The sequence below is a fragment of the Ylistrum balloti genome, unplaced genomic scaffold (genome assembly GCF_031769215.1).
Source record: "Ylistrum balloti isolate Yb309-2 unplaced genomic scaffold, AGI_CSIRO_Ybal_v1 Utg369944, whole genome shotgun sequence".
NCBI classification, from domain to species: domain Eukaryota; kingdom Metazoa; phylum Mollusca; class Bivalvia; order Pectinida; family Pectinidae; genus Ylistrum; species Ylistrum balloti.
This window is the reverse complement of record NW_026782050.1, coordinates 172,954-196,400: the sequence shown is the minus strand read 5'-3', so window position 1 is coordinate 196,400 and position 23,447 is coordinate 172,954. Positions and strand designations below refer to the sequence as shown.

Sequence of the window (23,447 nt, the reverse complement as noted above, 5' to 3'; positions counted from 1 at the left end):
GAGTTCACCAAGTCTGGCAGTTCATTGATGAAGATGACAAAAAGGAGTGGCCCCAAGACTGATCCCTGAGGTATACCGGAAGTAACATTTTGCCAATCTGAGACTTCTTCATTCACTGTAACCCTTTGTTGGCGACCTTGTAAAAAGTTTGAAATCCATAATATCAACTGTTTTGATAACCCATAAGAGACAAGCTTGTTGATTAGACGCAGATGAGGAACGGTATCGAAAGCCTTCTTGTAATCCATATATATGCAATCAACAGCATGGCCCTCATCAAGTGCTTCCGTCCATTTGTCTAGCACCTCCAGTAGCTGAAGAGAAGTAGATCTTCCAGTTATAAATCCATATTGTTTTGTTGAAAAATAATCATTAATCCTCATTTGTTTTGTTATATGTTCCCTTATAATACTCTCCATAATCTTACAGATCACTGATGTCAGGCTTACAGGGCGGTAATTTCCGGCTTCGCTTTTGTCGCCCTTCTTGTAAATGGCACAAACCTTTGCTTTTTTCCAATCTAGTGGTAGGTCCCCAGTTGATAGTGATTGGTTGAAAAGAATTGATATTGGTCTGCTTACAGAGCTCGCTGTGTTTTTTAGATATGCGGGATGTATTTCATCAAGTCCTGGTGACTTATCTGGTTTCAGCTTAGAAAGATACTCATGCACTTGCTGTTTATTGATATGGAGTGGTATCATGTCCACAGTTGTCGTTTTGTTTGGAATTCTTGGTATATCATCATTAGTGGGTTCAGATACAAATACTTGACTGAAAAAATTGGAGCCCTTTTGTGTATATGTTATAGTAAGGGGGCTTTTTTCGTATGGCAATGATTCCTATAGTGTATGTGGAGACTAATGAATCTTTTAGTGTAAGGATTATTTGAATGAACTATCAAATTGTTTTTGTATTTAAAAGTTTGAATAAGTTTAGTGGGTATAACTCTTTTGTGGGAACATTCTCTCTACATACACATGAAACTTATGGCGAAGTAATATGTTTTAGTCAGGCTCAATAAAAATGTTCACTGAGGAAACACTTTTATATCAAACATTGAAGCTTAAATAACAAGTGAAGTTTTGTATATTCATTTTAATCAGCATTTATTGGACAATCAGTAATTAATATACATTCAGGACAAAAATAGTCCCTCGTTGTAAACTGAAATATTCAGCATGCTCTAAATCTGAAATTTTATATCAAACCAAAAGTTTTGACATTTAAAACAGTATCAAAAGTAAAACACAAATTTGTCTACAGCAATGATTTAAACTCATATTTCTGCATGATGAGAAGTTGGGTAAAAACATAATAGTCAAAACAAACTACATTGTAATAAAATCATTTTTAAGGTTCTATAATCCTGATTGCAGCACAAGCCAAAAGTTTTGACATTTAAAACAGTATCAAAAGTAAAACACAAATTTGTCTACAGCAATGATTTAAACTCATATTTCTGCATGATGAGAAGTTGGGTAAAAACATAATAGTCAAAACAAACTACATTGTAATAAAATCATTTTTAAGGTTCTATAATCCTGATTGCAGCACAAGCCAAAAGTTTTGACATTTAAAACAGTATCAAAAGTAAAACACAAATTTGTCTACAGCAATGATTTAAACTCATATTTCTGCATGATGAGAAGTTGGGTAAAAACATAATAGTCAAAACAAACTACATTGTAATAAAATCATTTTTAAGGTTCTATAATCCTGATTGCAGCACAAGCCATAACACAGATCTTACAGTATCTTATTAAGAGGTAACACCATATTGTTCTCCTGTATGTAATGGTCAAACAAGAGGCCCTCAGGGCATGTATCTCTCAAATGATTATTTGAACATTTGTATTACTCCACCACTTGACACTTTTACCTGCTTACAAATTTTTGGGATCCTAAGGTTTCTGAAACTTGAGATGACTCTTAAATGTTTTTAACATATTTGACCCCTGAGACATTGAAATTGGTAAAGGTCATTTATACGAGGAAGCTTACCCATGTACCATACTACCTTGCCAAATATCAGTACCCTGGGTCTTCTGGAACTTGAGAAGAAGGTTCTTAAAGTTTTTAACATATTTGACCCATGTTACCTTAGAAATCAATCAAGATCATTCCTATGAGCAAAATACACCATACACCAGCCCAGGTGTCTTCTATCACAGTTACCAAAGGACCAAGAGAGGAGTAAACATGTGGAAATAAAGAAAGATCATTTGGTTCTTCTTAGGTGACAGCGCTAACAAACTTTCAAAAATTCAAGATGGCCGTATGTCAGCCATTTTATTCTTCCGTTCAGTCCCAAAATTTTACATGCATGACTAGGGACCAACAGGGAGTCGTACCCAAATTTGAAAATGATCCATCAAATAGTTAGGACAAACTTCAACTGTCAAAATAGAGACCAAGGGAAACACGAAATTAGTGGTAACTGGTGATAATAGGCTACCAAAACATCAAAAACAAAAACATCCAATAGTTTGTTAGTAACTCAACAGAATTATGACTACATTATACTACTTCTATTAACAAAGTAATCCAGACAATTAAAGAAGAAATCTGTATCTGATGTATGATAATATATTATATCCTCCAACTCCAAACAGAACAATTAAATTAACAACAGACCGGGGTATACAGCCCGTCGGTGACCGGGGTAGTCAGCCCGCCGGTGACCGGGGTATACAGCCCGACGGTGACCGGAGTATGTAGCCTGTCAATGACCGGGGTATGTAGCCCGTCGGTGACTGGGGTATATAGCCTGACGGTGACAGGGGTATATAGCCTGACAATGACCGGGGTATACAGCCTGACAAAGACCGGGGTATATAGCCTGACGGTTACCGGGGTATATAGCCTGACAAAGACGGGGGTATATAGCCTGTCAATGACTGGGGTATATAGCCTGTCAATGACTGGGGTATATAGTCTGACAGGGTATATGGGCCAACAATGATTGGGTATATAGCCTGACAGGGTATATGGGCCAACAATGATTGGGTATATAGCCTGACAGGGTATATGGGCCAACAATGATTGGGTATATAGCCTGAAAATGGTCTGGGTTATTGGCTGGCAATGGTCTGGGTTATTGGCCGACAGTGATCTGGGTTATTGGCCGACAATGGTCTGGGTTATTAGTTGTACATGTAGGTCATTGTTGTTATGGATGTTTAGAAGTGTTAATCATATACTGGGCATCTTTGATATTACAAGATCATTTCTGGAAATGGTTTCATGTGACTTTAGATATTCCTGTCTTAATAGTGGACATTGTGTCCAAACAAAGTCCCTAATAGTCGCTAGAGGATTAGACAGGAAATAACACTCCATGTTCTCAGAGGAGGCTTAATAAATATTCCTGTCTTAATAGTGGACATTGTGTCCAAACAAAGTCCCTAATAGTCGCTAGAGGATTAGACAGGAAATAACACTCCATGTTCTCAGAGGAGGCTTAATAAATATTCACTCCATGTTCTCAGAGGAGGCTTAATAAATATTCCTGTCTTAATAGTGGACATTGTGTCCAAACAAAGTCCCTAATAGTCGCTAGAGGATTAGACAGGAAATAACACTCCATGTTCTCAGAGGAGGCTTAATATCATTCAAACATACCTGTAAAATATAACAATTAAGGAGCCTTACTGTCATCTGACTATGATTAGTTGGATTTTATTCTGTATGAATGCTTCAGAAATTTCCTTTAAAATCATACACTGATGTATTAACAACTCTATTTTTTTTATATTAATCAAGTTATTAGTAAATGTCACAAAACCTGCTCATATCCAATCATCATGATATCAAAGTCAACTTTATAAAAACATTTTTGTGTAGTCAGCTCGGTGAAATACCAGGAGTTTGTATACTTATGGAAACTTCATCTTATCGGCTGTTAATGTCATAAAAAGTTTTTTCATTCAATTAAAATCAATAAAATTCTGCTACAAAATACACTACAACAAGTTAAATTCTGTCTCTATGAAGAACTTGTAGGAATGTCCGCAATCGAAGGTCAAGGTCATCTATTTTCTCCTCCAGATCTTTTTTACTCTCCTTTGTCTTCTCTTTCTTCCCTTTATCTGTGGAGTCTATAAAAACAAAGTTTAGTATATATTATATATATAGTCATATTAAACAAATTAAACAATTATGATTTCATGGGGGTGTAATTGAATGGTTAGTAGATAGGTTGCCAAAAGTCACAAGTCAAATTCCTTATAAATTTGTATCAATGTTAAACCCTGTTTTTTCATTCCTGTATATTATATTATATCATATTATGTAGAGAAAGGCATATCAAAGGGAGATAATTAACCTGATATAATGGAGGATGGGGTAGAATACTATGTCGAGGGAGGAGAAGATGAATTCAATCATGAAGGAAATAATGTTGACTGTAAGAATGATGGTATAAACAGAGATGAAATCTCCAGAGAGAGAAAAAGAATGAAAAGCATGATTTCAGTAACAATATAAGACTAATTTACAGAGTTATATCTTCGTCCTATTGGAGAAACAGGTGATAAATCGTACCAAATATAGAATGTGGGAAATACGGACAGAAATCATTCCTCTCGGACACAAGCAGCACCTACCAAACAGACTTTGGACTAGTTCTTTTGTAGGACTCTTTGGGAAATATTCTGATTCCTTAGAATATACAAACTGAAACATCAAACAAGGTTCCAGAGTATAGACTTATTTACCTTTATAGTAACCCAGGACAAAAGCTTTTATTTGATCCAGTAGGAAGGTAGCCATGGCAGGGTCATCTGGCAGGAAGGATGGATCCTTGCGTACTTCTGTAAACGCATCATTGATCATGCTCAACAGCATGTTTATAAGGATGAAGACTATCACCATTACAAACAGGAACACAAACAGTGATCCAAGCAGACCATTGACCAGGATCATGTTGTCAATCTCCATCTTCATCATCAGCATTGACATGAGTGTTTCAAGAGTTGCAATGAATGTGTAATAACCACGGTCCACCCTTCCAAACACCAAATAGCCAAACTGAGCAAACGCCAGAAAAGTGAGCACAAACACAACCATAAAACTTGAGATAGGTCCCTTGGCCTTTTTCAGTGTCCCAGATAACTGGGTGATTTTAGGATTGAAGCGAAGAATCAGTAACAACTTCAGCATGGACAAGAAGAGAAGGAAGGCCAACATATATCCATACAAAGCTTCCCACAACACGATGTACTGCAGGTTCAAATAGGCATCTGTAAGTAGTAACATAACACCATGTACTGGAGGTTCAAATAGGCATCTGTAAGTAGTAACATAACATGTACTGGAGGTTCAAATAGGCATCTGTAAGTAGTAACATAACACCATGTACTGCAGGTTCAAATAGGCATCTGTAAGTAGTAACATAACACCATGTACTGGAGGTTCAAATAGGCATCTGTAAGTAGTAACATAACATGTACTGGAGGTTCAAATAGGCATCTGTAAGTAGTAACATAACACAATGTACTGGAGGTTCAAATAGGCATCTGTAAGTAGTAACATAACACAATGTACTGGAGGTTCAAATAGGCATCTGTAAGTAGTAACATAACATGTACTGGAGGTTCAAATAGTCATCTGTAACATAACACAACATGTACTGGAGGTTCAAATAGGCATCTGTAAGTAGTAACATAACACAATGTACTGGAGGTTCAAATAGGCATCTGTAAGTAGTAACATAACACAATGTACTGGAGGTTCAAATAGGCATCTGTAAGTAGTAACATAACATGTACTGGAGGTTCAAATAGGCATCTGTAAGTAGTAACATAACACAATGTACTGGAGGTTCAAATAGGCATCTGTAAGTAGTAACATAACACAATGTACTGGAGGTTCAAATAGGCATCTGTAAGTAGTAACATAACATGTACTGGAGGTTCAAATAGGCATCTGTAAGTAGTAACATAACACCATATACTGGAGGTTCAAATAGGCATCTGTAAGTAGTAACATAACACAATGTACTGGAGGTTCAAATAGGCATCTGTAAGTAGTAACATAACATGTACTGGAGGTTCAAATAGGCATCTGTAAGTAGTAACATAACACAATGTACTGCAGGTTCAAATAGGCATCTGTAAGTAGTAACATAACATGTACTGGAGGTTCAAATAGGCATCTGTAAGTAGTAACATAACACATAACATAACATGTACTGGAGGTTCAAATAGGCATCTGTAAGTAGTAACATAACATGTACTGGAGGTTCAAATAGGCATCTGTAAGTAGTAACATAACATGTACTGGAGGTTCAAATAGGCATCTGTAAGTAGTAACATAACACAATGTACTGGAGGTTCAAATAGGCATCTGTAAGTAGTAACATAACATGTACTGGAGGTTCAAATAGGCATCTGTAAGTAGTAACATAACACAATGTACTGGAGGTTCAAATAGGCATCTGTAAGTAGTAACATAACACAATGTACTGGAGGTTCAAATAGGCATCTGTAAGTAGTAACATAACACAATGTACTGGAGGTTCAAATAGGAGTCATACGTGTTAACTCACCTTTATTTCTGTGAAAGTCACTGGTAGCCAGTTCTACCATGATGAAATGCATTCCATAGAAAACACATGCTGTGATAGAAAATGCCATGTTGATTAAGTCTATAATATTCCAAAACTGTTTTAAAAAGGCACATTTTTCTTGTTTTATCTTTTTAATCAAAATGTACAGGTAATACAATGTGAATGCCACAAAGATGAAGTCCATGATGAGTAGAAAAAGAGCTGATGCCCCAACATATCGGTAGAGCACAACTGGAGAAATCTGGGAGAACGGGATGATTGATCCTGAGGCTGGGAACTCCAGAACAAGACAAATAACACTAAAGAGATTCACATTGGGATTGTAGATGTTTGCTTCCACCATGACTGCCCTTGTGTTACGGTCAATCCACCCCGCATCATGTAGGTAATCAAACGTAGCGACAGCTGTCTGGTTGGTGTTACCAAGAGTGGTGACGTAGCCGCCTCCACCGTAGGAGTCATATGTACCAACCACAGGGTAGCCATTGAGTTGTAGAGAGTCCTGGTACTGCCAGGCTTGACTAGTGTTACTGTGAGACAAGGTGTTCCAGCCCTCGCCATAACTCTTACTGTCATAGGTGTCCAGTCCGTAGTCAGGGTAACATTGTTTGAAGAACTCCTTGAACTCCCTTGGGATTGTACAATCAGCTGTTGATAGAAACAGTATACATGGGTAGTACTACTAGGGAGAACAGACAGCTATACCTACCTATACATTTCCAGGCAGTTAACGTACGCTTATTTGGCCTAGAGATACTCACTTAATCTAATGAATTTCCTATTTGTAAAATTTCTGAAACAATATTTTAGTTACCTAATGGCCAACTGTAAGGACTTTTACAACCTTGTTAACCCTTTATCTTACCATGCTACTGGCCACATATCGTGGATTATTGAGAAGTTGTATGAAGATTTGAACACATTTGACCCCTGTGACCTTGAGAGGAGGTCAAGTTTGTTCATTTAAACAATATTGGTAGCACTTCATCCCATAGTCATAAAAAATATTTATTGCTCAAACTGGTGATTTGAATTAAAAACCATACCTGGTGTGACTCTCGCCTGTCTCAGTCTGGGTGTGCCCACTCTGTAATGGATGTTGTCACTGAGATAACCCTGGAAATCTGCTGTATCATTACCAGAGTACATGCCATCTGAGTAAAGTCCAGGGATCAATATGTCATGAGCCCAATTCCAGAAATATTCAGCTGAGGAAATCTAAGAACAAAAGGCTACACAAATTATGAAATTGTATACACAAATCACAGTCCTACATTATTACCGGGGCCTGTGGCCCAGTGGTGCTCATACACAAATCACAGTCCTACCTTATTACAGGGGCCTGTGGCCCAGTGGTGCTCATACACAAATCACAGTCCTACCTTATTACAGGGGCCTGTGGCCCAGTGGTGCTCATACACAAATCACAGTCCTACCTTATTACAGGGGCCTGTGGCCCAGTGGTGTCATACACAAATGAACACTAAGTAACAAATCAAGTGCCTTAGACTACTACACATCAGAGACAGAGAAAATAAATGCTATAGATTCTAGAGAATCTGTTAGATATTACAGGAAATCTTACATTGATGAAGCTAGCACGATACTTTGTTGGAGGTTTCAGGAATGTATTTTCAAGGTGGGAATAGGTTGGATATGCATTTTTACTCCGGTTCTCATATGTCAGGATACAGACCACAACCAGGTATACTATATAAGCCCCTAATTCACGCCCAATGTTGAAAAGACGATTCATCCTTTTACGGTGTTTCCTGGCACTTTCTAATTGACTGTAGTCAGAAGTGTTTTGTTGGTATGGACGTCGATGAGCTTGAAAATATCAACAAAAAAAAACCCAAAAAAAAAATTAAGATTGAATTTCATAGTTATATTGTGAAATACAATGACATCAATTTGTTCATAATGAAAACAATATTATTGTTTTATTTGTTTTAATGAACAGATGATCCTTAAAAAAACAACTGGAAACAAAATAGTAAGAAAGGACAGTAATTAAAGGGTTGCTGGTTCCAACTTGTCCATACTGCGCATCATCTTGGTATGACAAATGAAGAAATAAAGTTTCATTATCCTATTTTAAATGCAAGCAAAGTTATGCTCCAACACAATATTTTAGCAAAGGGCGATAACTCTGTAATCAAAGGGTTGCAAGTCCTGAATTTTGTGCACTGCACTTGGTCTTAATACTAACAATATGCACATCGCCTAAGACTACCAATGTATACACCATATTTCATTATCCAAGTTTGAATACAAGCAAAGTTATCCTCTGGACACAAAAATTTTAACCATGGGCAATCATTCTGCAATTAATGCTTCTTTTTCTGTTATGACTCACTGATAAAGCAAACTTAAAATCAGAGCTGATCAAGCAGATAGATTTCTATATTTATTAGTCAGCTAGATGTGAAGATTAATATCCCAAAACATACCCGGATAAGATGGCGATAGTCGATTTGTTGCCATCATTTCAGGCGAGACAATTTTGTTCACATAGGCTTCTTCATCTTCATCATCTACGCGTTTGAACACCAAAATTAGAATAAGAGCCACTGATACCACCTGTCAATGAAGAAACACAAATGTTCATCAAAGTTTCAACAAAATGGTTAGAACACAACATCATGAGAACTGTATAAGAGGAATTTTGCTGCCCCATATGTAGAGAACATTCTTCCTTACCTTGAGAGGTTGTATGAGGATGACTGACTCAACGAAGGATAGGAAGAAGGCTGTGAGCCATCGTGAGGACTTCTCCGTCCCCCATTCTATACTGTACAGGATGACAAAGAAGCCTGAAGCAAGGACCGATAGCACCACCAGAATCCATGACAAATACAGACACCAAAACGGCAATGGATTCCGCTTCTTCTTCTTCCCTCCTTCAGATAACTTCTGCTGATTCTTTCTGCTGTTAATCAGACGACTCGTTCTATTTTCAAAGTCAGCCCAAGAATTATACGTGTTGAATGGCTGAATGAGAGCAGTATCTATCACGCTTGGAGTAACACAGCCCTCACGTTCATCAGAACACTCATCTGAACAGTACTGATCCAGGCCTCGCTTAGACATCATTCTGTTTATGTGGTTTGACTCCTCTTCTTTGGGTTCAGACATTTTGTCTGCATGCTTGGACCTACGCCTCTCAGATTTTTTGAACAGGGTGATTATAATAATACTGACTGGAACAACGATAAGACTACCTGCTATGCTGGTAATTAACTCCTGTCCTGAGAAGGTAAAAGGACCAAGGTGAACATTCTGTTGCTGAGTGGTATCCATGGTACCATACCACATGGCATTAGTTACCATGGTGAGGAAGAGAAGGGAGAGACAACAAGACAGCCTTTGTACCCGTGTAAACACACTCTGTGTTGGACGAGACAGAACTGATATCCACAGATGCCCATCGGTCAGATCTTGTCGTGTCCTTGTGTAAAACAGATGGTCAAAATTGCTCAGTTCTGATTGTGTGGCAACAGGAAGTAGCCACTCTACCTGCTGGTCACCTTTGTCTACAGCAAGCCATTGGTTACATAGGAACACGTACCTGGAAACACAACGGTATCACTCATTGCAACACACTCAGATTGACCTTGTTTAACAAATCAGACTCAATTTAACTGGAAAGATGGCCACAAGAGGACAGTGTGATAAGCGAAGACTTTCCTTTCCAATGAAGTAAGATTGAATTTTTGAAGATACCAAAATTTACAAATCTACAATTTTCTTCTCTGAAAACATTAAGTTCAAAATAGACATATTTATATTTAAGAGATTCTGATAGGTGTGACCTTGACCTAACTTACTTTTGGTTGTTCTGAAGGTCTTTGATAAGCACCATATTGAGGTACCAATCAGCATCCTTGCCTTTGCCAGTGTTGTCATGCCAGATCCGTAAGAAGGTCAGATTTCCAAGGTTAAAGGGCACACTCAGAAGGTAGTTATTTACACTACCGCGAGTCAGTGGCTAGAAAACAATCAACAAAGCTCTGCACTCTCAGTAAGAAACAGAATCTGCATCAGATGTCACAACAAGTAAATCAAAGATACAAACTAAATCACGACCATAATGAAAAGGTCTCGAGTTCTCGTCAGCATTAAAATTGTACAATTTTCTGTGGCACATTTGTTACATAGATGTTATTACTATCACCTTTAGGATGTTAGTAAATATACCATTCATTCAAAGTTAATCTTGTCAAACTCACAGGCAAATTAAACAATCACCTGGTAGTCATGGCAACAGGTCCAACTTCATTATAAATTGAAATGTGTCTTTTTGTTAAAAGAACTCCTCTGACATAAATAAAGTGTAAGTTGACACTTTGTATGACCTTGAGAAATAAATGTCTATTTAAACAGGTATCTAAGTACAACATTTTACACCATCACAAGAAATATTTACAATGACAGAAGGCAAGCCCCAGGTGTAGTCAGTGAAGGGCTATTGCTGACATACAGAAGGTTACAAGACCTACTTTTAAAGTGTTTGACCTCATCTTTTATCCCATTAGGAACTTGGGTACAAAAATGGTAGCAGTTTATTATAGATATGTAGTGTATGTATATAGTGACAGATAGGTGTACACTCTAATGATTATCTTACCCGTGACTGACAGATAGGTGTACACTCTGGTGATTATCTTACCCGTGACTGACAGATAGGTGTACACTCTGGTGATTATCTTACCCGTGACTGACAGATAGGTGTACACTCTGGTGATTATCTTACCCGTGACTGACAGATAGGTGTACACTCTGATTATCTTACCCGTGACTGACAGATAGGTGTACACTCTGGTGATTATCTTACCCGTGACTGACAGATAGGTGTACACTCTGGTGATTATCTTACCCGTGACTGACAGATAGGTGTACACTCTGGTGATTATCTTACCCGTGACTGACAGATAGGTGTACACTCTGGTGATTATCTTACCCGTGACTGACAGATAGGTGTACACTCTGGTGATTATCTTACCCGTGACTGACAGATAGGTGTACACTCTAATGATTATCTTACCCATGACTGACAGATAGGTGTACACTCTGGAGATAATCTTACCCGTGACTGACAGATAGGTGTACACTCTAATGACTGACAGATAGGTGTACACTCTGGTGATTATCTTACCCGTGACTGACAGATAGGTGTACACTCTGGTGATTATCTTACCCGTGACTGACAGATAGGTGTACACTCTGGTGATTATCTTACCCGTGACTGACAGATAGGTGTACACTCTGGTGATTATCTTACCCGTGACTGACAGATAGGTGTACACTCTGGTGATTATCTTACCCGTGACTGACAGATAGGTGTGAACTCTGATGATTATCTTACCCGTGACTGACAGATAGGTGTACACTCTGGTGATTATCTTACCCGTGACTGACAGATAGGTGTACACTCTGGTGATTATCTTACCCGTGACTGACAGATAGGTGTACACTCTGGTGATTATCTTACCCGTGACTGACAGATAGGTGTACACTCTGGTGATTATCTTACCCGTGACTGACAGATAGGTGTACACTCTGGTGATTATCTTACCCGTGACTGACAGATAGGTGTACACTCTGGTGATTATCTTACCCGTGACTGACAGATAGGTGTACACTCTGGTGATTATCTTACCCGTGACTGACAGATAGGTGTACACTCTGGTGATTATCTTACCCGTGACTGATTATCTTACCCGTGACTGACAGATAGGTGTACACTCTGGTGATTATCTTACCCGTGACTGACAGATAGGTGTACACTCTGGTGATTATCTTACCCGTACACTCTGGTGATTATCTTACCCGTGACTGACAGATAGGTGTACACTCTGGTGATTATCTTACATGTGACAGATAGGTGTACACTCTGGTGATTATCTTACCCGTGACTGACAGATAGGTGTACACTCTGGTGATTATCTTACCCGTGACTGACAGATAGGTGTACACTCTGGTGATTATCTTACCCGTGACTGACAGATAGGTGTACACTCTGGTGATTATCTTACCCGTGACTGACAGATAGGTGTACACTCTGGTGATTATCTTACCTGTGACTGACAGATAGGTGTACACTCTGGTGATTATCTTACCCGTGACTGACAGATAGGTGTACACTCTGGTGATTATCTTACCCGTGACTGACAGATAGGTGTACACTCTGGTGATTATCTTACCCGTGACTGACAGATAGGTGTACTCTCTGGTGATTATCTTACCCGTGACTGACAGATAGGTGTACACTCTGGTGATTATCTTACCCGTGACTGACAGATAGGTGTACACTCTAATGATTATCTTACCCGTGACTGACAGATAGGTGTACACTCTGGTGATTATCTTACCCGTGACTGACAGATAGGTGTACACTCTGGTGATTATCTTACCCGTGACTGACAGATAGGTGTACACTCTGGTGACTCTGGTGATTATCTTACCCGTGACTGACAGATAGGTGTACACTCTGGTGATTATCTTACCCGTGACTGACAGATAGGTGTACACTCTGGTGATTATCTTACCCGTGACTGACAGATAGGTGTACACTCTGGTGATTATCTTACCCGTGACATAGGTGTACACTCTGGTGATTATCTTACCCGTGACTGACAGATAGGTGTACACTCTGGTGATTATCTTACCCGTGACTGACAGATAGGTGTACACTCTGGTGATTATCTTACCCGTGACTGACAGATAGGTGTACACTCTGGATTATCTTACCCGTGACTGATAGGTGTACACTCTGGTGATTATCTTACCGGTGACTGACAGATAGGTGTACACTCTGGTGATTATCTTACCCGTGACTGACACTCTGGTGATGGTGTACACTCTGGTGATTATCTTACCCGTGACACAGATAGGTGTACACTCTGGTGATTATCTTACCTCTGGTGATTATCTTACCCGTGACAGCCATATCGCTTTTCAAAACTGTGACTTGAGTTCAGACGTGTGACATTCAGCTCTACACTCTGGTGATTATCTTACCCGTGACTGACAGATAGGTGTACACTCTGGTGATTATCTTACCCGTGACTGACAGATAGGTGTACACTCTGGTGATTATCTTACCCGTGACTGACAGATAGGTGTACACTCTGGTGATTAACTAAACTTACCCGTGACTGACAGATAGGTGTACACTCTGGTGATTATCTTACCCGTGACTGACAGATAGGTGTACACTCTGGTGATTATCTTACCCGTGACTGACAGATAGGTGTACACTCTGGTGATTATCTTACCCGTGACTGACAGATAGGTGTACACTCTGGTGATGATATTAGCGGTGACTGACTGATAGGTGTACACTCTGGTGATTATCTTACCCGATCTAATGATTATCTTACCCGTGACTGACAGATAGGTGTACACTCTGGTGATTATCTTACCCGTGACTGACAGATAGGTGTACACTCTAATGATTATCTTACCCATGACTGACAGATAGGTGTACACTCTGGTGATTATCTTACCCGTGACTGACAGATAGGTGTACACTCTGGTGATTATCTTACCCGTGACTGACAGATAGGTGTACACTCTAATGATTATCTTACCCATGACTGACAGATAGGTGTACACTCTGGTGATTATCTTACCTGTGACTGACAGATAGGTGTACACTCTGGTGATTATCTTACCCGTGACTGACAGATAGGTGTACACTCTGGTGATTATCTTACCCGTGACTGACAGATAGGTGTACACTCTGGTGATTATCTTACCCGTGACTGACAGATAGGTGTACACTCTGGTGATTACAGATAGGTGTACACTTGATTATCTTACCCGTGACTGACAGATAGGTGTACACTCTGGTGATTATCTTACCCGTGACTGACAGATAGGTGTGAACTCTGATGATTATCTTACCCGTGACTGACAGATAGGTGTACACTCTGGTGATTATCTTACCCGTGACTGACAGATAGGTGTACACTCTGGTGATTATCTTACCCGTGACTGACAGATAGGTGTACACTCATTATCTTACCCGTGACTGACAGATAGGTGTACACTCTGGTGATTATCTTACCCGTGACTGACAGATAGGTGTACCAGAGTGATTATCTCATGCCTGTGTATACCGTCATCTGGTAGTGGTATCTGACAGATAGGTGTACACTCTGGTGAATTTACCCACTGAGACAGATAGGTGTACACTCTGGTGATTATAGAGAACCATCAGAACCATCAGATAGAGAACCTCTGTGTCTCCATGGAGACATCAAATTTACAGCAGATAAAACCATCCATCAGGGTGGAGACATCAAATTTACAGCAGATAGAGAACCATCAGGGTGGAGACATCAAATTTACAGCAGATAGAGAACCATCAGGGTGGAGACATCAAATTTACAGCAGATAGAGAACCATCAGGGTGGAGACATCAAATTTACAGCAGATAGAGAACCATCAGGGTGGAGACATCAAATTTACAGCAGATAGAGAACCATCAGAGTGGAGACATCAAATTTACAGCAGATAGAGAACCATCAGAGTGGAGACATCAAATTTACAGCAGATAGAGAACCATCAGGGTGGAGACATCAAATTTACAGCAGATAGAGAACCATCAGAGTGGAGACATCAAATTTACAGCAGATAGAGAACCATCAGAGTGGAGACATCAAATTTACAGCAGATAGAGAACCATCAGAGTGGAGACATCAAATTTACAGCAGATAGAGAACCATCAGAGTGGAGACATCAAATTTACAGCAGACAGAGAACCATCAGAGTGGAGACATCAAATTTACAGCAGATAGAGAACAATCAGAGTGGAGACATTGAATTTACAGCAGATAGAGAACCATCAGAGTGGAGACATCAAATTTACAGCAGATAAAGAGATACTGGAATGGAGACATATAAAGTAAGATATAGACTGAGGGAGATATGGCTGTACGTACTGAACAGGACAGTTTATTCACATGTAAACTTACCTTTGACACATCTCTTTTGTCAGCTCTGCGGACCCACAACAGTACCAGGAAATAGACCACTAACAAACCACCCACAGTAGATATGACGGCCACGTTGTCAGCCGAGAACTTAGACCACACTGTGTTAAAGTCGATGGTGTTGGGTGGTACAAACACATTGGTTCCAAAGGTGGTAAGATGTGTGGATTCACAAGGGGCCTCAGCATAGTTGGTAACATTCCCTAACTGTCACAAAAGAGGTAAACATTATGACTATTATCACGAGCCTCAAGAAACAAGGTACATTGTATATGCCATATTGTTGAATATTGAAAACGGAAGAATTTCTTCTAGTAAAGATGTATTGTTTGGTGATATGACTATAATTTTAATTGGTCACACTTTTCTGTCCTCCAGTTAATCTTAGTACTTTTACTCAATCACATCTTGTGAAATTAATCATTTTGGCTTATAGATTCATATCAACATTTTGCCATAATTGAAAATTAAATGTCTGGTAAGGTGATCACAGAACTTTATCAAAACTTTAGCTACCCTACGTATCATTGCTCCTTTAATTAAGGACAATCTTTGTTGTAGTTGTTATCTAAACAAGTTGTGTTAAAATATACGCAGCCTAGAATAACAGAATTATATAAATAGTTCACCCTATGTAGCAGGATCCTGATGAACAATTAACAAGTAAGACTATTTCTTTGAGCAGGAACAAACTTATCTCATACATACCAATAGACCTCTCCTGGACCACTTTTTCATTGTATCCTCCCAGAACAGGCAGTCCAGTACATATAGAGCTATGTCTAATGCTGTGGTTCTCTCTTCATTCTCTGTTTAATAGAAACCCTGTCTATAACTCTGTACTGTCATGTCACTTCATATTACAATCACATGGACCTTTAATCAACAAATATCTAGACTAATTTTTACATAAAAAATGAATGATAATCAAAAACCAAATTGATGGGAGTCTAAAGACTCCATTTTGATGATACAGTATACAAAATAAGTGTAATACGGAGTGATATCTTTGCAAATGTCATTGAGGGATTAATATTTTTACAATTTTTCATAAAGTAGAGTCTAAGAAATGGGGATACTACAATGTCACAGTAGGTCTGTAATATCACAAGGGACTTCAGGACTTCTGTCTGTGCTTTTTACAGTAAATAGTGCCTTTTTTCAGCCACTTCAGTGAGAAAATGCTGACAACATATATATACATGATACAGCAGTAGCCTGGGCAGACAAAATGAGCAAAACTACATAATTTTGTAGCAATAAATTAACAATGAAAACAGATTGCAGATTATTTTCATCAACAAAACATTTAGAAATAACAATAACAACATTCAATTGCAAAAATCCAACATAGCCAGCTGCTGGTCATTTTGTTTCACTGAACAGTCACTGAAATATACACACATCAAAATACAAGATGGTTGTCTGTCCATCATTTTCATTTTACTAGTTAGTGTCAAAATTGGCACAGCTAGGGACAAAGGGGAAGTTACAAATTATTTTGAGAAATATCTCTTCAGTGCTTATCAAGAAAAAGTGACAAACAGCCCTTATCCACCATGTGGTGAGGGATGGTGGGTCAAAAAGGGGCAATAACTCTGGAAAAATAGTACAACAGAATCAGTAATTAGACTATTGTTAGATACATAGAATTTGGGAAGCTTACAATTCTATTCTGAAGATAGAAGAGATTACAGATGTATAAATGTCAGGCAGATCACAATACAATCTGTCAAGATCGGTGTGGATCTGTCCAAATGGATGTGTAAAAAAAGCTATTTCTATCAGAAAAAACTACCAACTTTTGTGTGTAACCATTGGAAAAGCTATTTCTATCAGAAAAAACTACCAATTTTTGTGTGTAACCATTGACTGAAATGCAAAAAGCATAAACAATAATATTTTCACCAATGTTAATGTGAATGTGACTTTTGTATATACATACCTGAACAGAGTCCTAGATATAACAGGTTACTGGAGGAGGTATCTAGTGACATGGCTATGGCTGGGTCAGATAACTGTATGATGACCTGCCAGCGGGTTCCATTTCCACTTATATCTTGTAAATCCAGAGGAGTTACTGGTCCACTGAAATCATAATCCTCTGAGGTTGGAGGGATTCCAACCTTCAAATAGTACCTCAGACTCACATTCTGATTAGGTGTCTGGAGGACAAACAAAGGGGTCACATAAGATTCATTAACTGATAGCTGTATATAGAAGAGGCTGGAGTCAGATGACAGGTTGACAGAGGTAAAATTCAGGCCCTGTAGGATAGGTGGATGAGACAGGATCCTGATGGGTGTCACAAGGTCAGCCACTTGTAGGACTTCTCCATCCACAATAAGAGCTACAGCATTGGTCTGTGTCTTTACCTGAGTCCAGGAGGCATCTGTCGTGTACAAGTTGTCTCCCACCATAATCTGCAAACACAATTCACATGATCACATGACCTCTTTATCATCAGTCTTTGTATCAGACATGATCACATAATCTCTCTATCATCAGTGTCTGTATCAGACATGATCACATGACCTCTCTATTACACATCTCTGTATCAGACAAGATCACATGACCATTCTATCATCAGTCTCTGTATCAGACAAGATCACATGACCTCTCTATCATCAGTCTCTGTATCAGACATGATCACATGATCTCTCTATCATCAGTCTCTGTATCAGACAAGATCACATGATCTCTCTATCATCAGTGTCTGTATAAGACAAGATCACATGACCTCTCTATCATCAGTCTCTGTATCAGACAAGATCACATGACCTCTCTATCATCAGTCTCTGTATCAGACATGATCACATGACCTCTCTATCATCAGTCTCTGTATCAGACAAGATCACATGACCTCTCTATCATCAGTCTCTGTATCAGACAAGATCACATGACCTCTCTATTATACGTCTCTGTATCAGACAAGATCACATGACCTCTCTATCATCAGTGTCTGTATCAGACAAGATCACATGACCTCTCTATCATCAGTGTCTGTATCAGACAAGATCACATGACCTCTCTATCATCAGTCTCTGTATCAGACAAGATCACATGACCTCTCTATCATCAGTCTCTGTATCAGACAAGATCACATGACCTCTCTATTATACATCTCTGTATCAGACAAGATCACATGACCTCTCTACCATCAGTCTTTGTATCAGACATGATCACATAATCTCTCTATCATCAGTGTCTGTATCAGACATGATCACATGACCTCTCTATCATCAGTCTCTATATCAGACAAGATCACATGATCTCTCTATCATCAATCTCTGTATCAGACAAGATCACATGACCTCTCTATCATCAGTCTCTGTATCAGTCACGATCACATGATCTCTCTACCATCAGTCTCTGTATCAGACATGATCACATGACCTCTCTATCATCAGTCTCTGTATCAGACAAGATCACATGACCTCTCTATCATCAGTCTCTGTATCAGTCACGATCACATGATCTCTCTACCATCAGTCTCTGTATCAGACATGATCACATGACCTCTCTATCATCAGTGTCTGTATCAGACAAGATCACATGACCTCTCTACCATCAGTCTCTGTATCAGACATGATCACATGACCTCTCTATTATACGTCTCTGTATCAGACAAGATCACATGACCTCTCTATCATCAGTCTCTGTATCAGACAAGATCACATGACCTCTCTATCATCAGTCTCTGTATCAGTCACGATCACATGATCTCTCTACCATCAGTCTCTGTATCAGACATGATCACATGACCTCTCTATCATCAGTCTCTGTATCAGACAAGATCACATGACCTCTCTATCATCAGTCTCTGTATCAGTCACGATCACATGACTTTCCTGTCTCTGTTTCTTTGATGAACTTACCTCCACATCCATATGGCCATGCTCTTCACAGTTGACAACGTCAGACAGGTCAGGCACTTCAGCGAGTGGATGGCCATGAAGAGACAAGGTTGAATTAAACACCTCCAAGGTTTCCAAGCGCCTGACAGCCATGACAGTGTTACCCTGGGGGATGGATATGATAATCTCCTCCTCCCCAGGAACTGTACCCTCCAGTAAAATAGCTGATATGTTGTGGGTGATACTTATAAATTCTACGACATATTGTCCCTGTAGTAGAGAAACATAAACACATGATATCTATGGTGTCTGTGTGGTACAGAAAACATAAATGAGTGATATCTATGGTGTCTGTGTGGTACAGAAAACATAAACACATGATATCTATGGTGTCTGTGTGGTACAGAAAACATAAACACATGACATCTATGGTGTCTGTGTGGTACAGAAAACATAAACACATGATATATATGGTGTCTGTGTGGTACAGAAAACATAAACACATGACATCTATGGTGTCTGTGGTACAGAAAACATAAACACATGATATCTATGGTGTCTGTGTGGTTCAGAAAACATAAACACATGATACATATGGTGTCTGTGTGGTACAGAAAACATAAACACATGATATCTATGGTGTCTGTATGGTACAGAAAACATAAACACATGATATCTATGGTGTCTGTGTGGTACAGAAAACATAAACAGATGATATCTATGGTGTCTGTGTGGTACAGAAAACATAAACACATGATATCTATGGTGTCTGTGGTACAGAAAACATAAACACATGATATCTATGGTGTCTGTGGTACAGAAAACATAAACACATGATATCTATGGTGTCTGTGTGGTACAGAAAACATAAACACATGATATCTATGGTGTCTGTATGGTACAGAAAACATAAACACATGATATCTATGGTGTCTGTGTGGTACAGAAAACATAAACACATGATATCTATGGTGTCTGTGTGGTACAGAAAACATAAACACATGATATCTATGGTGTCTGTGTGGTACAGAAAACATAAACACATGATATCTATGGTGTCTGTGTGGTACAGAAAACATAAACACATGATATCTATGGTGTCTGTATGGTACAGAAAACATAAACAGATGATATCTATGGTGTCTGTGTGGTACAGAAAACATAAACACATGATATCTATGGTGTCTGTGTGGTACAGAAAACATAAACAGATGATATCTATGGTGTCTGTGTGGTACAGAAAACATAAACACATGATATCTATGGTGTCTGTGTGGTACAGAAACCATAAACACATGATATCTATGGTGTCTGTGTGGTACAGAAAACATAAACACATGATATCTATGGTGTCTGTGTGGTACAGAAACCATAAACACATGATATCTATGGTGTCTGTGTGGTACAGAAAACATAAACACATGATATCTATGGTGTCTGTGTGGTACAGAAAACATAAACACATGATATCTATGGTGTCTGTGTGGTACAGAAAACATAAACACATGATATCTATGGTGTCTGTGTGGTACAGAAAACATAAACAGATGATATCTATGGTGTCTGTGTGGTACAGAAAACATAAACACATGATATCTATGGTGTCTGTGTGGTACAGAAAACATAAACACATGATATCTATGGTGTCTGTGTGGTACAGAAAACATAAACACATGATATCTATGGTGTCTGTGTGGTACAGAAACCATAAACACATGATATCTATGGTGTCTGTGTGGTACAGAAAACATAAACACATGATATCTATGGTGTCTGTGTGGTACAGAAAACATAAACACATGATATCTATGGTGTCTGTGTGGTATAGAAAACATAAACACATGATATCTATGGTGTCTGTGTGGTACAGAAAACATAAACACATGATATCTATGGTGTCTGTGTGGTACAGAAAACATAAACACATGATATCTATGGTGTCTGTGTGGTACAGAAAACATAAACACATGATATCTATGGTGTCTGTGTGGTACAGAAAACATAAACAGATGATATCTATGGTGTCTGTGTGGTACAGAAAACATAGATAAATCTTATCTATTATGTTCTTGTTGTACAGAAAAATTAATGTGTGATTTCTTCAGTGTTTCATGGCACAGTTGAAATAAAACATTCAAACTCCCAACTGTCCTCACCTGTTTGAACTGTTCGTCACAATCACTGGAGGAACAATCAGTAGAATACTTTGTATTCTGAGCGAAAGTCACCACACCACTTAGCAGGTCTGAAATACCAGTAGCAACAATTTACTTATATCTGTTACATACAACAATTATCTAAACTCATGGAGAAAACAGCAACAGCATTAGTATTAGCTGAATGAGTCGAGAAATCATTATCTTCTCAGAAATATACTGTAAGACACATGGTAAACATTGAACTGTAGGATTTCAGTTGAGAAATATTTTAGTTCCCTCTTAAATGGTCAAAAGGAGGATAAAATTTGATATTCCCAATGTTTATAGAAAAGCATTTTGTCGCTAAACTAACCTGTTATATTGCACATTTTCCTGATAAATAAACTCACCTTTGTTATTGGTGTTTTACCTGTAAAGATGTCTCATCTGATGACAGGTATTTGTAAATATGTTTGTTTACCTTGTGCTAACACCTGTTTCTCATCTGATGACATGTTTGTAAATATGTTTGTTTACCTTGTGCTAACACCTGTTTCTCATCTGATGACAGGTATCTGTAAATATGTTTGTTTACATTATGCTAACACCTGTTTCTCATCTGATGACAGGTATCTGTAAATATGTTTGTTTACCTTGTGTTAATGCCTGTTTCTCATCTGATGACATGTTTGTAAATATGTTTGTTTACATTATGCTAACACCTGTTTCTCATCTGATGACATGTTTGTAAATATGTTTGTTTACATTATGCTAACACCTGTTTCTCATCTGATGACAGGTATTTGTAAATATGTTTGTTTACCTTGTGCCTGTTTCTCACCTAATGACAGGTATCTGTAAATATGTTTGTTTACCTTGTGCTAACACCTGTTTCTCATCTGATGACAGGTATCTGTAAATATGTTTGTTTACCTTGTGCCTGTTTGTCATCTGATGACAGGTATCTGTAAATATGTTTGTTTACCTTGTGTTAATGCCTGTTTCTCATCTGATGACATGTTTGTAAATATGTTTGTTTACCTTGTGCCTGTTTGTCATCTGATGACAGGTATCTGTAAATATGTTTGTTTACCTTGTGCCTGTTTCTCACCTGATGACAGGTATCTGTAAATATGTTTGTTTACCTTGTGCTAACACCTGTTTCTCATCTGATGACAGGTATCTGTAAATATGTTTGTTTACCTTGTGCTAACACCTGTTTCTCATCTGATGACAGGTATCTGTAAATATGTTTGTTTACCTTGTGCCTGTTTCTCACCTGATGACAGGTATCTGTAAATATGTTTGTTTACCTTGTGCTAACACCTGTTTCTCACCTGATGACATGTATCTGTAAATATGTTTGTTTACATTATGCTAACACCTGTTTCTCATCTGATGACAGGTATCTGTAAATATGTTTGTTTACCTTGTGTCAATGCCTGTTTGTCATCTGATGACAGGTATCTGTAAATATGTTTGTTTACCTTGTGTCAATGCCTGTTTGTCATCTGATGACAGGTATCTGTAAATATGTTTGTTTACCTTGTGCCTGTTTGTCATCTGATGACAGGTATCTGTAAATATGTTTGTTTACCTTATGCCTGTTTCTCACCTGATGACAGGTATCTGTAAATATGTTTGTTTACCTTGTGCTAACACCCGTTTCTCATCTGATGACAGGTATCTGTAAATATGTTTGTTTACCTTATGCTAACACCTGTTTGTCATCTGATGACATGTTTGTAAATATGTTTGTTTACATTATGCTAACACCTGTTTCTCATCTGATGACAGGTATCTGTAAATATGTTTGTTTACCTTGTGCTAACACCTGTTTCTCATCTGATGACATGTTTGTAAATATGTTTGTTTACCTTAT

General features: G+C 38.5%; 1 protein-coding gene across 1 annotated transcript in view; it reads right to left on the bottom strand.

The window, feature by feature from the left end:
• Positions 1–3,956: 3,956 nt before the first annotated feature.
• LOC132547260 (polycystin-1-like protein 2) overlaps positions 3,957–23,447 on the bottom strand; it is a 34,775-nt gene continuing 15,284 nt past the window's right edge. The window contains exons 9-21 of the mRNA XM_060211025.1: positions 21,584–21,672; positions 19,449–19,697; positions 17,516–17,993; positions 16,279–16,379; positions 15,553–15,777; positions 10,399–10,559; positions 9,272–10,139; positions 9,022–9,151; positions 8,154–8,398; positions 7,615–7,786; positions 6,548–7,216; positions 4,716–5,240; positions 3,957–4,097 (exon numbers count right to left, since the gene is read on the bottom strand). Coding sequence (XP_060067008.1) covers positions 3,973–4,097; positions 4,716–5,240; positions 6,548–7,216; positions 7,615–7,786; positions 8,154–8,398; positions 9,022–9,151; positions 9,272–10,139; positions 10,399–10,559; positions 15,553–15,777; positions 16,279–16,379; positions 17,516–17,993; positions 19,449–19,697; positions 21,584–21,672 — 4,037 coding nt within the window. The 3' untranslated portion in view covers positions 3,957–3,972. The remainder of the gene's footprint in view (positions 4,098–4,715; positions 5,241–6,547; positions 7,217–7,614; positions 7,787–8,153; positions 8,399–9,021; positions 9,152–9,271; positions 10,140–10,398; positions 10,560–15,552; positions 15,778–16,278; positions 16,380–17,515; positions 17,994–19,448; positions 19,698–21,583; positions 21,673–23,447) is intronic.